Below are 13,118 nucleotides of genomic sequence, written 5' to 3'. Positions count from 1 at the left end.
GCACATGCATAAGAAATGTAAGTAAAATGTGTGGAGGGCACAAAGAAAAAGTCTTCCCTGGAGAGGAGCCCAGATTTTGACTGTGACAGAATGAGGTGGTAACATAACAGCCTGGTTGAAGAAAATCTTTGCATCATATAAATTCATCAGTTAAGCCTACTAATTAAGAACCACTATGTTTCTGACTAGTATAATTGTTCTAGAACTGAGTTCTTTTGGATATAATAACTTTCTTCCAAGATGATGTTTTTAACAATGATGTTCAAAGTTTCATTTTCTCTGAATCAATTGTGCGTCTTAAAAAAACCTGTTTTGATCCAAGTTCTTAAGCAAATCATCATATTTAAATTTAATCATTCTAAAAAATAATAATAATAAATTTAATCATTCTAGGCCCTATGGGCTGTGGGAAAGAAAGGATTTGTAGAGGAGGCTTTATGGCTCATATCACTTCTCTGTAATTCAGCAGATTATAATAACAAAATGAACTGTGGGAAACCCAGAATGGGGTGACACTGTAGAGAAGTTGGAGAATGGCTAAAACATCTGAAAGTCTGACTCAGACTCTGTTCTTTCTGGATTGTTAGAGATGTGAATTCTGCCAAAAGCCAGGAGCCACTGTGGGTTGCTGCCTCACATCCTGCACCAGCAACTATCACTTCATGTGTTCCCGAGCCAAGAACTGTGTGTTTCTGGATGATAAAAAAGTGTATTGCCAACGACATCGGGATTTGATCAAAGGCGAGGTGAGCTTTAGTTGCTTTTTGAATTCTCTGGGAAAAGAGGCTGAAGATATTAATAGCAAGGTGGTGAGCTTTATTACACCTTCCTACTAGGTGCTCCTAGAATCACCTCCTCTTGGGAGAGCTATCACAGGCACTCTAGTGAAACAGAAGAGTGATTTAGAGATATGCCTTGTCTTTCCTGCTGAGTCAATATCATGAGAATAGTGTATAAAGGAGAGCCTAACAGCTACCCTGGCCTTTCACTTAAGGTGGTTCCTGAGAATGGATTTGAAGTTTTTAGAAGAGTGTTTGTGGACTTCGAAGGAATCAGCTTGAGAAGGAAGTTTCTCAATGGATTAGAACCAGAAAATATCCACATGATGATTGGTAGGACATGGGCCGTGGTTGTTGGGGAGGCTGGCTGTATCACTGAGGTACTTAAGTCTTCAGTTACAAAGTGGGCCTTCTCATAGTCACCTCTAATCACTTCTTCTTTCCTTACTCAGGCTCCATGACAATTGACTGCTTAGGGATTCTGAATGATCTCTCTGACTGTGAGGATAAGCTCTTTCCTATTGGATATCAGTAAGTAACTGTGGAGAGAAGATAGCAGCCCTGCCACGTGAACACCTTGAGGCAGAGGTCATTTGATGTAGAGCCATACTTGTTAGCAACTTTTAAGTAATTGCTTTTGTTTTTTTTTTTGCCACATCTTGTAGATTGGGACTCGGGTATCGTTTTATGTCAGCTAGATCCAATTGTAGAAGGAAAGAATTGTTGACATAATTTCAGAATCATTTCCAAATAAAACCTAAGTAGAAAACACCAGGTCAGTCTGTTTTAAGAATCCACTAAATTCCATTCACCTCAGTTCATAAGTCCAGTTTGTTGTCAGGTATCAAACACCTTATGCCTCTGTCCTCCTTTTACATTTTACATTTTATTGGTCCTTCTGAAAATATAAACCCCCACAATAACAATCAGATTCTCCAGTAAGAATTTATAATCTCCCACAAGCAGCAAATTGTTTAAACTTCTAGTAAACTGACAATATAAATTTAAAATTCCTTTTCTCTTCCCCTTTGGAGTCTCATTTGTTCTATATATGCACCAGTTTATTCTGCATTTCAGTTCTGTCAACGGTCTCTGCTCCACATCTAGCTGGCAGCCCTTTGTGTAAAGCACTAGGGTCCACCATTATCTAGCTGATTTAAAGCAGTTACGTTTCTCTTGTCTCATGGGACTTTTCTTGCAAAGGAAACATGCCAGGTGTGATCTTTCCTCACTTTGTATACATTGTGGGCCAGTTTTCCCTTCCTAAAAAGGTCCATAACTATGTCTTGTAATAGTGGTTTTTTTCTTCACATTTTAGGATATTTCACTAATTTTTCCCCTGCTTACAGCACAATAAAAAAATATTTGATGCTGTTTGCAGGAAAAAATCAAGAACTTCAAAAAACTCAGAAAACCCTAACTAGGGGACTCTCTAATAAGAATCCATGAAAGAAAGCTAAATTCTGTAAATCAAGGAGGCCAGGGAACCTTGGCTGAGAAGAGGTTTTGACAGACTCAGTATCCTCTTCTGTCCTCTCACTGACGGTGATCGTCACCATCTGCGTGCAGGTGTTCCCGGGTGTACTGGAGCACCACGGATGCCCGCAAGCGCTGTGTGTACACGTGCAAGATCGTCGAATGCCGTCCTCCCGTGGTAGAGCCAGATATCAACAGCACTGTTGAACATGATGAAAACAGGACCATCGCTCACAGTCCACCGTCTTTTGCAGGTTACTCTTTAAAAAATGTTTTATTGGAATATAATTGCTTTATAATATTGTATTACTTTCTGCCATACATGGAAGTGAAATCAGTTATAGGTATACATATATCCCCCCTCTTTTTTTAGATTTCCTTCCCATTTAGATCCCCACAGAGCATTAAGTAGAGTTCCTGTGTTATGCCGTAGGTTTTTATTAGTTATCTTTTTTATATATAGTAGTGTATATATGTCAATCCCAATCTCCCAATTCATCCCACACCCTTCCCCTTTTGGTTTGTTCTCTACCTCTGTGTCTCTATTTCTGCTTTGCAAATAAATTTATTTGTACCATTTTTCTAGATTCCACATATAAGTGATACAATATTTTTTTTCTTTTTCTGACTTACGTCACTTTGTATGACAGTCTCTAGGTCTATCCACATCTCTGTAAATGGTACTGTTTCCTTGCTTTTGAATGGCTGAGTAATGTTCCATTGTATGTATGTACTATATCTTCTTTATCCATTCCTCTGTTGATGGATACGTAAGTGGCTTCCATATCCTGACTATTGTAAATAGTGCTGTAATGAACACTGGTGAATGAATCATTTTGAATTATGGTTTTCACCAGGTATATGCCCAGGAGTGGGATTGCTGGATCATATGATAGTTCTCTGTTTTGTTTTTTTTGAGAAACCTCCATACTCTTCTCCACAGTGGCTGTACCAATTTATAATCCCACCAACAGTGTAGGAGTGTTCCCCTTTCTCCATATCTTCTCCAGCATTTATTATTTGTAGATTTTTTGATGATGGCTGTTATGACTAGTGTGAGGTGATATCTCATTGTAGTTTTGATTTGTAGTTCTCTGATAGTGATGTTGAGCATCTTTTCATGTGTGAGTTTGCCGTCTGTGTGTCTTCTTTGGGGAAATGCCTGTTTAGGTCTTCTGCCCATTTTTTCATTGTTTGTTTGTTTTGATACCGAGCAGCATGAACTGTTTGTATATTTTGGAGATTAATACCTTATCAGTGGCTTCATTTGGAAATGTTTTCTCCCATTCTGAGGATTATCTTTTCATTTTATTTGCAAAAAAAGTTGGGAGTTGAATTTGATTTGAGGGAATACTGTGATTGAAGGGTAGGGAAAAGGCATTGCTTTGTGAGGTGGCATTTGTTTCTGTTTTGGTATTTATCTGATAGCTGGCTTTTTCTTGGCTCATTTGTTTGATTTTTTTTTTAATTAAACTTTTTTAGTAAGAGTTTTTATTTCTTGCCACAGAAATTTCACCTAAGGAAAGTCAAAACACAGCAGAAATTGTAAGTCCTCCATCACCAGATAGACCTCCTCATTCCCAAACCTCTGGTTCCTGTTTCTATCATGTCATCTCAAAGGTTCCTAGGATTCGAACACCCAGCTATTCTCCAACACAGAGATCTCCTGGCTGTCGACCACTGCCTTCTGCAGGTAAAGGACTTCACTGACCTACTCGACCCAACAAGGTCAGCTCAAGATTAGTTTGTAATTCTTTCAGGCAACTTTATCTTAATGACGTTTGCCAATTGAAAATGTTGATTTTCTGTTACCTGTTAACATACATAGCCAAGTCATTGAAACCAGAGACTACAACACATTTATCCTATCTGTAATAGATTTTGTTGCTTTTTCTCTTTCATTTAGGAAGCCCTACCCCAACCACTCATGAAATAGTCACAGTGGGTGACCCTTTACTGTCCTCTGGACTTCGAAGCATTGGCTCCAGGCGTCACAGTACTTCTTCCTTGTCACCCCAGCGGTCTAAACTCCGGATAATGTCTCCAATGAGAACTGGGAGCACTTACTCCAGGAATAGTGTTTCCTCTGTCTCCACCACAGGGACCACTGCAGATCTTGAGTCAAGTGCCAAAGCGGTTGATCATGTCTTAGGGCCACTGAATTCTAATACTAATTTAGGGCAGAACACTCCCACCTCTTCAAATTTGCAAAGGACAGCAGTTACTGTGGGCACTAAAACCAGTCACTTGGATGGCTCTTCCTCTTTAGAAACGAAGCATTCCAGTGCTTCAGACTTGACATCCAAGAGCTCCTCTTTGAAGGGAGAGAAGACCAAGATGCTGAGTTCCAAGAACTCAGAGGGATCGGCCCATAATGTTGGTTACCCTGGCATTCCGAAACTGGCCCCACAGGTTCATAATGCAGCAGCTGGAGAATTAACTGTTAATAAAATGGGCGCTTTTGCTGACCTTTCTTCAGTGCCATTTTCTTCTAAAGAGGGCCTCCCTTTCCCACCGCTCCATCTGAGAGGGCAGAGAAATGAGCGAGACCAGCAGACAAATGGCAGCCAGTCAGCAAACCCCAGTCTTGATGAAGATGCCGAAGTCAAAAACTTGAAACTGTCTGGAGTGAGCAGCAGGTCATCCATTGTCAATGAACACGTGGGAGCCAGCTCCAGAGATAGGAGACAGAAAGGGAAAAAATCTTGTAAAGAAACTTTCAAAGAAAAGCATTCCAGTAAACCTTTCTTGGAACCTGGTCAGGTGGCAACTGGTGAGGAAGGAAACTTAAAGCCAGAGTTTGTTGATGAAGTGTTGTCTCCTGATTTCATGGGGCAACGACCATGTAATAATGTTTCTTCTGAGAAGATTGGGGACAAAGCCCATCCTATTCCAGGAGTCCCCAAAGCTCCATCCATGCAAGTGGAAGGGTCTGCAAAGGAATTACAGACACCCCGGAAACGCACAGTTAAAGTAACACTGACACCTCTAAAAATGGAGAGTGAGGGTCAGTCCAAGAACACTCTGAAAGAAAGTAGTCCTGTTTCCCCTTTGCAGATAGAGTCTGTGTCTCCGACAGAACCGGTTTCCGCCTCAGAAAGCCCAGAAGATGGTCCTGTGGCCCAACCAAGCCCCAATAATACCTCATCCCAGGATTCTCAAAGTAACAACTATCAGAATCTTCCAGTACAGGACAGAAACCTGATGCTTCCAGATGGCCCCAAACCTCAGGAAGATGGCTCTTTCAAGAGGAGATACCCCCGCCGCAGTGCCCGGGCACGCTCTAACATGTTCTTTGGGCTCACCCCACTCTATGGAGTAAGGTCCTACGGCGAAGAAGACATTCCATTTTACAGCAGCTCAACTGGGAAGAAGAGAGGCAAGAGGTCCGCTGAAGGACAGGTGGACGGGGCGGACGACCTGAGCACTTCAGACGAAGACGACTTATACTATTACAACTTCTCTAGGACAGTGATTTCTTCAGGTGGAGAGGAACGGCTGACACCCCATAATTTATTTCGGGAGGAAGAACAATGTGACCTTCCAAAGATCTCACAGTTGGATGGCGTCGATGATGGGACAGAGAGTGATACCAGTGTCACAGCCACAACTCGGAAGAGCAGCCAGATTCCAAAAAGAAACAGTAAAGAAAACGGAACAGAGAACTTGAAGATGGATCGGCCTGAAGACGCTGGGGAAAAGGAACATGTCATTAAGAGCTCAGTTGGCCACAAGAATGAGCCAAAGATGGATAACTGCCACTCTGTGAGCAGAGTGAAAGCCCAGGGACAGGATTCCTTGGAGGCTCAGCTCAGCTCGTTGGAGTCAAGCCGCAGGGTCCACACAAGCACCCCTTCAGACAAAAACTTACTGGACACCTATAACACCGAGCTCCTGAAGTCAGATTCGGATAACAACAACAGTGACGACTGTGGGAACATCCTGCCCTCGGACATTATGGACTTTGTCCTGAAGAATACTCCGTCCATGCAGGCTTTGGGTGAGAGCCCAGAGTCCTCTTCGTCAGAACTCCTCAACCTTGGTGAAGGCTTGGGTCTTGACAGCAATCGTGAAAAAGACATGGGTCTTTTTGAAGTGTTTTCCCAGCAGTTGCCGACGACGGAGCCTGTGGACAGTAGTGTCTCTTCCTCCATCTCAGCGGAAGAGCAGTTTGAGTTACCCTTAGAGCTGCCATCAGATCTCTCCGTCCTGACAACCCGGAGTCCCACAGTCCCTAGCCAGAACTCCAGTAGGCTAGCCGTGATCTCAGACTCTGGAGAGAAGAGAGTAACCATCACAGAAAAAACCTCCTCTGAAGGTGACTCCTCCCTGCTGAGTCCAGGGGTAGACCCCAGTCCCGAAGGCCACATGACTCCCGATCACTTTATCCAAGGTCACATGGATGCAGACCACATCTCCAGCCCTCCCTGTGGTTCCGTGGAGCAAGGTCATGGCAACAATCAGGACTTAACTAGAAACAGCAGCACCCCTGGGCTTCAGGTACCTGTTTCCCCTACCGTTCCTATCCAGAATCAGAAATACGCACCCAACTCCACTGATAGCCCTGGCCCGTCTCAGATTTCCAATGCTGCTGTCCAGACCACTCCACCCCACCTGAAACCAGCCACCGAGAAACTCATTGTTGTTAACCAGAACATGCAGCCACTCTACGTCCTCCAAACCCTTCCGAATGGAGTGACCCAGAAAATCCAGCTGACCTCGTCTGTAAGTTCAGCCCCCAGTGTGATGGAGACAAACACGTCCGTGCTGGGGCCCATGGGAAGCGGCCTCACCCTCACCACAGGACTCAACCCGAGCCTGCCAGCCTCTCAGTCTTTGTTCCCTTCTGCTGCCAAAGGCTTGCTCCCCATGCCTCATCACCAGCACTTACATTCCTTCCCCGCCGCTACTCAGAGTAGCTTCCCCCCCAACATCAGCAGTCCTCCTTCGGGCCTACTCATCGGGGTCCAGCCTTCTCCGGACCCCCAGCTTTTGGTTTCAGAAGCCAGCCAGAGGACAGACCTCAGTACCACGGTAGCCACTCCATCCTCTGGACTCAAGAAAAGACCCATATCTCGCCTGCAGACCCGAAAGAATAAGAAACTTGCCCCCTCTAGTGCCCCTTCCAACATTGCCCCTTCAGACGTGGTTTCCAACATGACACTGATTAACTTCACTCCCTCCCAACTTCCGAATCATCCCAATCTCTTAGACTTGGGGTCACTGAATACTTCATCTCACCGAACTGTCCCCAACATCATAAAAAGGTCTAAATCTGGCATCATGTATTTTGAACAGGCACCCCTGCTACCGCAGAGTGTGGGGGGGACCACTGCCCCAGCGGCAGGCACTGCTACCATAAGCCAGGATACCAGCCACCTCACGACCGGGCCCGTGTCTGGCCTGGCCTCTGGTTCATCTGTCCTGAACGTTGTATCCATGCAAACTACCACCGCCCCCACAAGTAGTGCATCTGTTCCAGGACACGTGGCATTAACCAACCCCAGGTTGCTGGGTACCCCAGATATCGGCTCCATAAGCAATCTTCTAATCAAAGCCAGCCAGCAGAGCCTGGGGATTCAAGACCAGCCTGTGGCTTTACCGCCAAGTTCAGGAATGTTTCCTCCACTGGGGACATCACAGACTCCCTCCACGGGCGCTCTGACCGCCACACCCAGCATCTGTGTGCTCCCATCTACCCAGACCCCGGGCGTCACAGCGGCTTCACCTTCCGGGGAAGCAGAAGAACACTATCAGCTCCACCATGTGAATCAGCTCCTTGCCAGCAAAACCGGGGTTCTCTCTTCCCAACGGGATCTTGATTCTGCCCCAGGGTCCCAGGGATCCAGCTTTACCCAGACAGTAGATGCTCCTAATCCTATGGGCCTGGAGCAGAACAAGACTTTACCCTCAGCTATGCAAGCCAGCTCCGCCTCTCCAGGGGGTTCACCATCCTCCGGACAGCGGTCAGCGAGTCCCTCAGTGCCGGGGCCCACAAAACCCAAACCAAAAATCAAACGGATTCCGCTGCCTTTGGACAAAGGGAGTGGCAAGAAGCACAAAGTTTCCCAGTTGCGGACCAGTTCTTCTGAAGCACACATTCCAGACCAAGAAGCCAACACGACACCCCAGACCTCAGTCACAGGGTGAGAGATGCGGACCTCGGCTCCTTGGGGTCTGAGGGATTTCATGCTCTGGCTTAGAGGCTGTTGAAGTGGTCTTCTGGGAGGGACACGCCTTTGCCCAAGTTGCATTACTCAGGTTTTCTGGACTTTGATTTTTTTTTTACTTCTCTCACAGTGGTAGTTTATAGAGTAATATTAAGTTCCATTCATGGCAGTTTGTCCCGTGAACAGAACCACATCTTTAATCACTCTGTGCTCTGGTTTAGAACAGTGCTACTGTTTGCTCATGTTTCTTTTTGCTGAGGCTCAGTTAGGAGACTAAGGGATGATTGATTATTCCTGTCTGGAGGGCAAAACCACCTGTTGGAGATCCTTCTGGTGTCCTTTTCTGAAACATTATCATTAAAATATACGTAAAGTACACAAGTGAATTTTTATCTAGGTGCGCACCCACAAGGCTGCCATTTAGATCATAATATAAAATATTTCTGGTGTCCTCTCTTAAGTCAGTACCTCCTCAAGGCAGGCACTGGCTAGGTTAGACATACTGACCTGTATCACCACAGGTTATTTTTCCCAGCCTGTACATTTTACGTGATCCTGTTAGAGTCATTTCTCTAGACTGACCTCCACGTTGGGCACATATTTACTGTTGTTTTTCCTGAAAAGATCCAAACGATTCTGTTCCAGGACTCCAGGAACGGAGGCTGAGCAGCAGGATACAGCTAGTGTGGAACAATCACCACAGAAGGAGTGTGGGCAGCCTGCAGCGTGAGTACAAGACTTGGTTACCTAAGATGAAACCCTCAGCTCTGTCCACCTCATTTTAGAAAATAGCCCTTCCTGATTCATATTGATTTTTTTTTTTTAAATGGAATTAATACATGCTTGCAAAAAACCATAGAATTACTTAAATAGTAGATAAAGATTCCACATTCATCCTGCTTGCCCCCTTCCCAGTTTATTGCCTAGAGGTAATCATTGCTTGTAATTTGTTTTAATTTCATGCCAACATTTCTGTGCATATTGATTTACAGGATGTACACATGAATATGTATATACCTTTTTTACATAAAATGAATAATGCTGTACATACCATTCTGTACTTGTTTTCTTCTCCTATTATCTTGTATTGTGTACATATTTCTATGCCACTTCATTTTTTAATGACTTCCTCCAGGTCCATTGGGTAGACGCTACAGTAATTTAACTAGTCTCCTGTTGATCTGCATCTGGATTGTTTGCATGATCTATTTAATTTTAAAAAGTGAAAACTGGTGTGGATTACTGGCTCTCGCAGCCTGCTTTTGTTTTTAATTAAACCAGCTAGCTCACTTAAGCAACTCCAGAACTGCTTCTAACAAGTGTCTTTTTTTTTTTTTTCTGACACTTAAGGGTATGAGAAGAATTTCAAGAACACAATCTACAGTCCCCAAAGCAGAAACTTAATGTCATTGTTTGGGGAAGGATCTCTCAAAAGATAGCTGACGTTGTGTGTCATACAGTAGTGTGGCGGTGTGTCCACTGGGCGGGCTGTGCACAGAGCACCCATGGCTCACGTCTGGCGTAGCTGACAGCCGTACGGCGGGTTGTGGACAGTTCTTATCTTTGAATTGAAGAACTTGCTGGTATTGCATCTCCTGTTCGCTTTTCTTTTCATGTAGGCAAGTGGCTGCTCTTCCTGAGATTCAGACAACACAGAATCCAGCACATGAACAAGAAAATTCAGGTATGTGGGTGGGTGACATGTTAGAATCAGAATTTCAAAGCCAGAAGCACTGTAAAAATCACCTTGGGACTTCACTGGTGGTTAAGACTCCATGCTCTCAATGCAGGGGGCCCGGGTTCAATCGCTGGTCAAGAGAACTAGATACCACATGATGCTGCTAAGACCTCACAGGCCACAACTAAAGATCCCGCATGTCACAACCAAGACCCTGCACAGCCAAATAAATAACTAAATGTAAAAAAAGAAAAAATTAAAAAATTGCCTTCTACATCTATTGATTTTCTAGATTAAAGGAAAAAGAAGTCAAAACTCTAAAAAACTTAAAAAACTCTAAAAAACGTGATTGACCAAAGAACAGCAGACTAAGACCTATACTATAAATACTCACAAGGAGCTGCCTCCATCCTTTAGTTGTCACTAGTGAAAACCAAGAACTATTCTTACTATATAATATAGCCAGATTTAGGTTATGACACCAGATACATCTCCATAGAACTTCCATCTGTCTTGGTAAATTTCATCGGTAAACAAGTAGTCACTTCAAGACTAGAGAGCTCTGGATATAAGTCTTTGCCCTTTCCCATTGAGGGGATTCCTGGAAGAAAACCAGGTAGAGAAGATGCTTGTGCATAGGGTTTGGGCAGTAGTTACATTCTGCTGATTTGCTGATTCCTGGAGGGGAGTAATACGTCTCTGTGTCAGCGGGCAGTATGAGGGGTAGTGGCTGAGTGCAGACTCTGGAGCCACGTAGGTTGAAATCCCAGCTTTACCATATTAGCTCTATGAACCTGGACTCCTTGACCTCTCTCCATCTCAATTTTCTCATCTTTAAAATTAAGATAATAATGACACCTGCCTCACTGAATTGTTCTGAGGTTTATCTGAGTTAATATAGAAAGTTCCTGGAAGCATGCCTCATACATGTTAACCATTGTTGTTTTTTAGCTTTGACTCTATTGAGGGTAATTTCTTAGTGTAAAATGGTCAGATTGTGATTATAGAAACTCACTAGAGAGACAGTATAACTTCATGTAAAAATATGTGTGTATATTCTTGTTTTTGTCATTTTCTAGCTCTAACCTCAGGCAAGCTGCTCCACTTCTTTGAGCCTCAGGTGTGTTATCTGTAAATGGGAATGATAAAGGCAGCTGTGAAATGTTGTTAGGTTTAGAGATGACGTGTGTAAAGGACTTCGTACGTGTGTGCCGTGGCATCCACTCTGGCCCCCGTTTTCTCCCTCACAGAACCTAAAACGGCAGAGGAAGAAGAAAGTAATTTCAGCTCTCCACTGATGCTTTGGCTCCAGCAAGAACAGAAGCGGAAGGAAAGCAGTGCTGAGAAAAAGCCCAAGAAAGGACTTGTTTTTGAAATTTCAAGTGACGATGGCTTTCAGATATGTGCGGAAAGTATTGAAGGTGAGTGGGTTCAATTAGGTCGGCCTGACGGCACAGGCTGTGTTCAGCCAGGGCTGCACTTGATCTGTAGGGGTACCATTTATGCGGGCAGCTCCGTATGTGACAGTTTGGATTGGAGACACTAGAAGGCAAGAGGCCACTAGTTAGAGTATTGTTGCAGTAGAGATGTCAGGTAAGAAAGCCCACTTCTGGAAGGAGAGGAAAGGAAAGGAGGGAAGAACGGACACATTCGTGACCGTTGGATATAGAGGATATAGAGGGCAGAGAGAGATGAGTCAGGTGACTGGAGATTCAGGCCTGGGTAACTAAAAAAAGTGATATGTAAAGCGAACAAGAAAATAAGTGTGCAAGTTCTATATAAGATGTATTGAGTGAAGAGCGTGGGAAGAGAGATCACAGACTCAAGTTAGAGGTGGAAGGGATTGTGAAGGTTTTCTGGTTACACCCCTTAATTATAAGGAGCTGAGAGGTTGTGATCTCCTTCTCACAGTCCTGGTTAACCGTTATTGCTGTTACTGTGTTGGTTAGGGGTACAGGGAGCAGAGTTCACACCACATATTCATGTTTGGGGCCTAAACTACCCTCTAGGGAAATGAGTGCTTAGGGATCAGGGGTCATTTTCAGAAGATAGGCATCTCATCACTGCTTTTGCATCCTTTGTAATAGAAAGGAGCCCTGCTGGGTGAGACACCTTCCCAGCTTTCTTATTCACTGAACTGATTTAAGCTAAAAACAACATAAAGCTGATTTAGCAGGGAATATTTTCACTACATTGGTATTGAGATATTTGACTGAAAATCTTCTCTAAAAAGGAGCAGCTTCTTATTTTATATTGCAGTATAATCAATTAACAGTGTTGTGATAGTTTCAGGTGCATCGCAGAGCGACACTTAACTGAGTGTCTTACTCCCTTACAGATGCCTGGAAGTCACTGACAGACAAAGTCCAGGAGGCTCGGTCAAACGCCCGCCTGAAGCAGCTGTCATTTGCAGGTAATGCTGCAGAGGTCATCTTCCGCCTGTTTCAGTATCCTCTGGTAGCTTATGACTCTAAGCGACAGGGTTGATTCTACTCAAAAAAAAAAAAAAAATCATCCTCCTTTTTTTTAAAAAAAATCATTTTTCACACTTTATTGAGATATAAACCTTATACTACACAGTTTACCCATTTAAAGTGTACAGATCAACGGCTTTTAGTGTATTCACAGAGCTGTGCAAGCCATCACTACTGTGTAATCCCAGAACATTTCCATCATCCCTAAAAGAAACCCCATCCCCACTAGCAGTCACCCCTCAGCCCTAGCCCCTGGCACCACTCCTCAGCGCTGTCTCTCTGGGTGCACCTCCTCGTACGTTTCCTGCAGAAGTGACTCATACAGGACATAGCCTCTTGTGCCTGGCTGCTTTCATTTAATATAATTCTTTCAAGATTTCTCTACTGTAACATCACCTCAGTACTTATTCCTTTTTTTTTTCTTTTTTACAATTTTTATGGTAGCAAAACACACATAACAAAATTTTTTAATTAGAAATAATTTTAAGTTATCTGTAAGTATACACTTCAGTGGATTAAATACAGCCACCCTGTTGTGCAG

At 43.8% G+C, this 13,118-nt stretch overlaps 1 protein-coding gene across 4 annotated transcripts in view; it reads left to right on the top strand.

Annotated features, from left to right (window-relative positions):
• Positions 1-13,118, top strand: part of KMT2A (lysine methyltransferase 2A) — an 80,265-nt gene that overhangs the window by 54,780 nt on the left and 12,367 nt on the right. For all 4 annotated transcript variants that reach the window (XM_065944000.1, XM_065943999.1, XM_065943997.1 and 1 more), the window contains 10 exons: positions 588-746; positions 995-1,112; positions 1,232-1,310; positions 2,349-2,509; positions 3,763-3,948; positions 4,162-8,401; positions 9,071-9,151; positions 10,045-10,109; positions 11,354-11,524; positions 12,442-12,516. In XM_065944000.1, the coding sequence (XP_065800072.1) occupies positions 588-746; positions 995-1,112; positions 1,232-1,310; positions 2,349-2,509; positions 3,763-3,948; positions 4,162-8,401; positions 9,071-9,151; positions 10,045-10,109; positions 11,354-11,524; positions 12,442-12,516 (5,335 nt within the window). The remainder of the gene's footprint in view (positions 1-587; positions 747-994; positions 1,113-1,231; positions 1,311-2,348; positions 2,510-3,762; positions 3,949-4,161; positions 8,402-9,070; positions 9,152-10,044; positions 10,110-11,353; positions 11,525-12,441; positions 12,517-13,118) is intronic.

The sequence above is a fragment of the Muntiacus reevesi genome, chromosome 9 (genome assembly GCF_963930625.1).
Source record: "Muntiacus reevesi chromosome 9, mMunRee1.1, whole genome shotgun sequence".
Lineage (NCBI taxonomy): Eukaryota > Metazoa > Chordata > Mammalia > Artiodactyla > Cervidae > Muntiacus > Muntiacus reevesi.
This window is presented reverse-complemented; position numbering and strand designations above follow the sequence as displayed.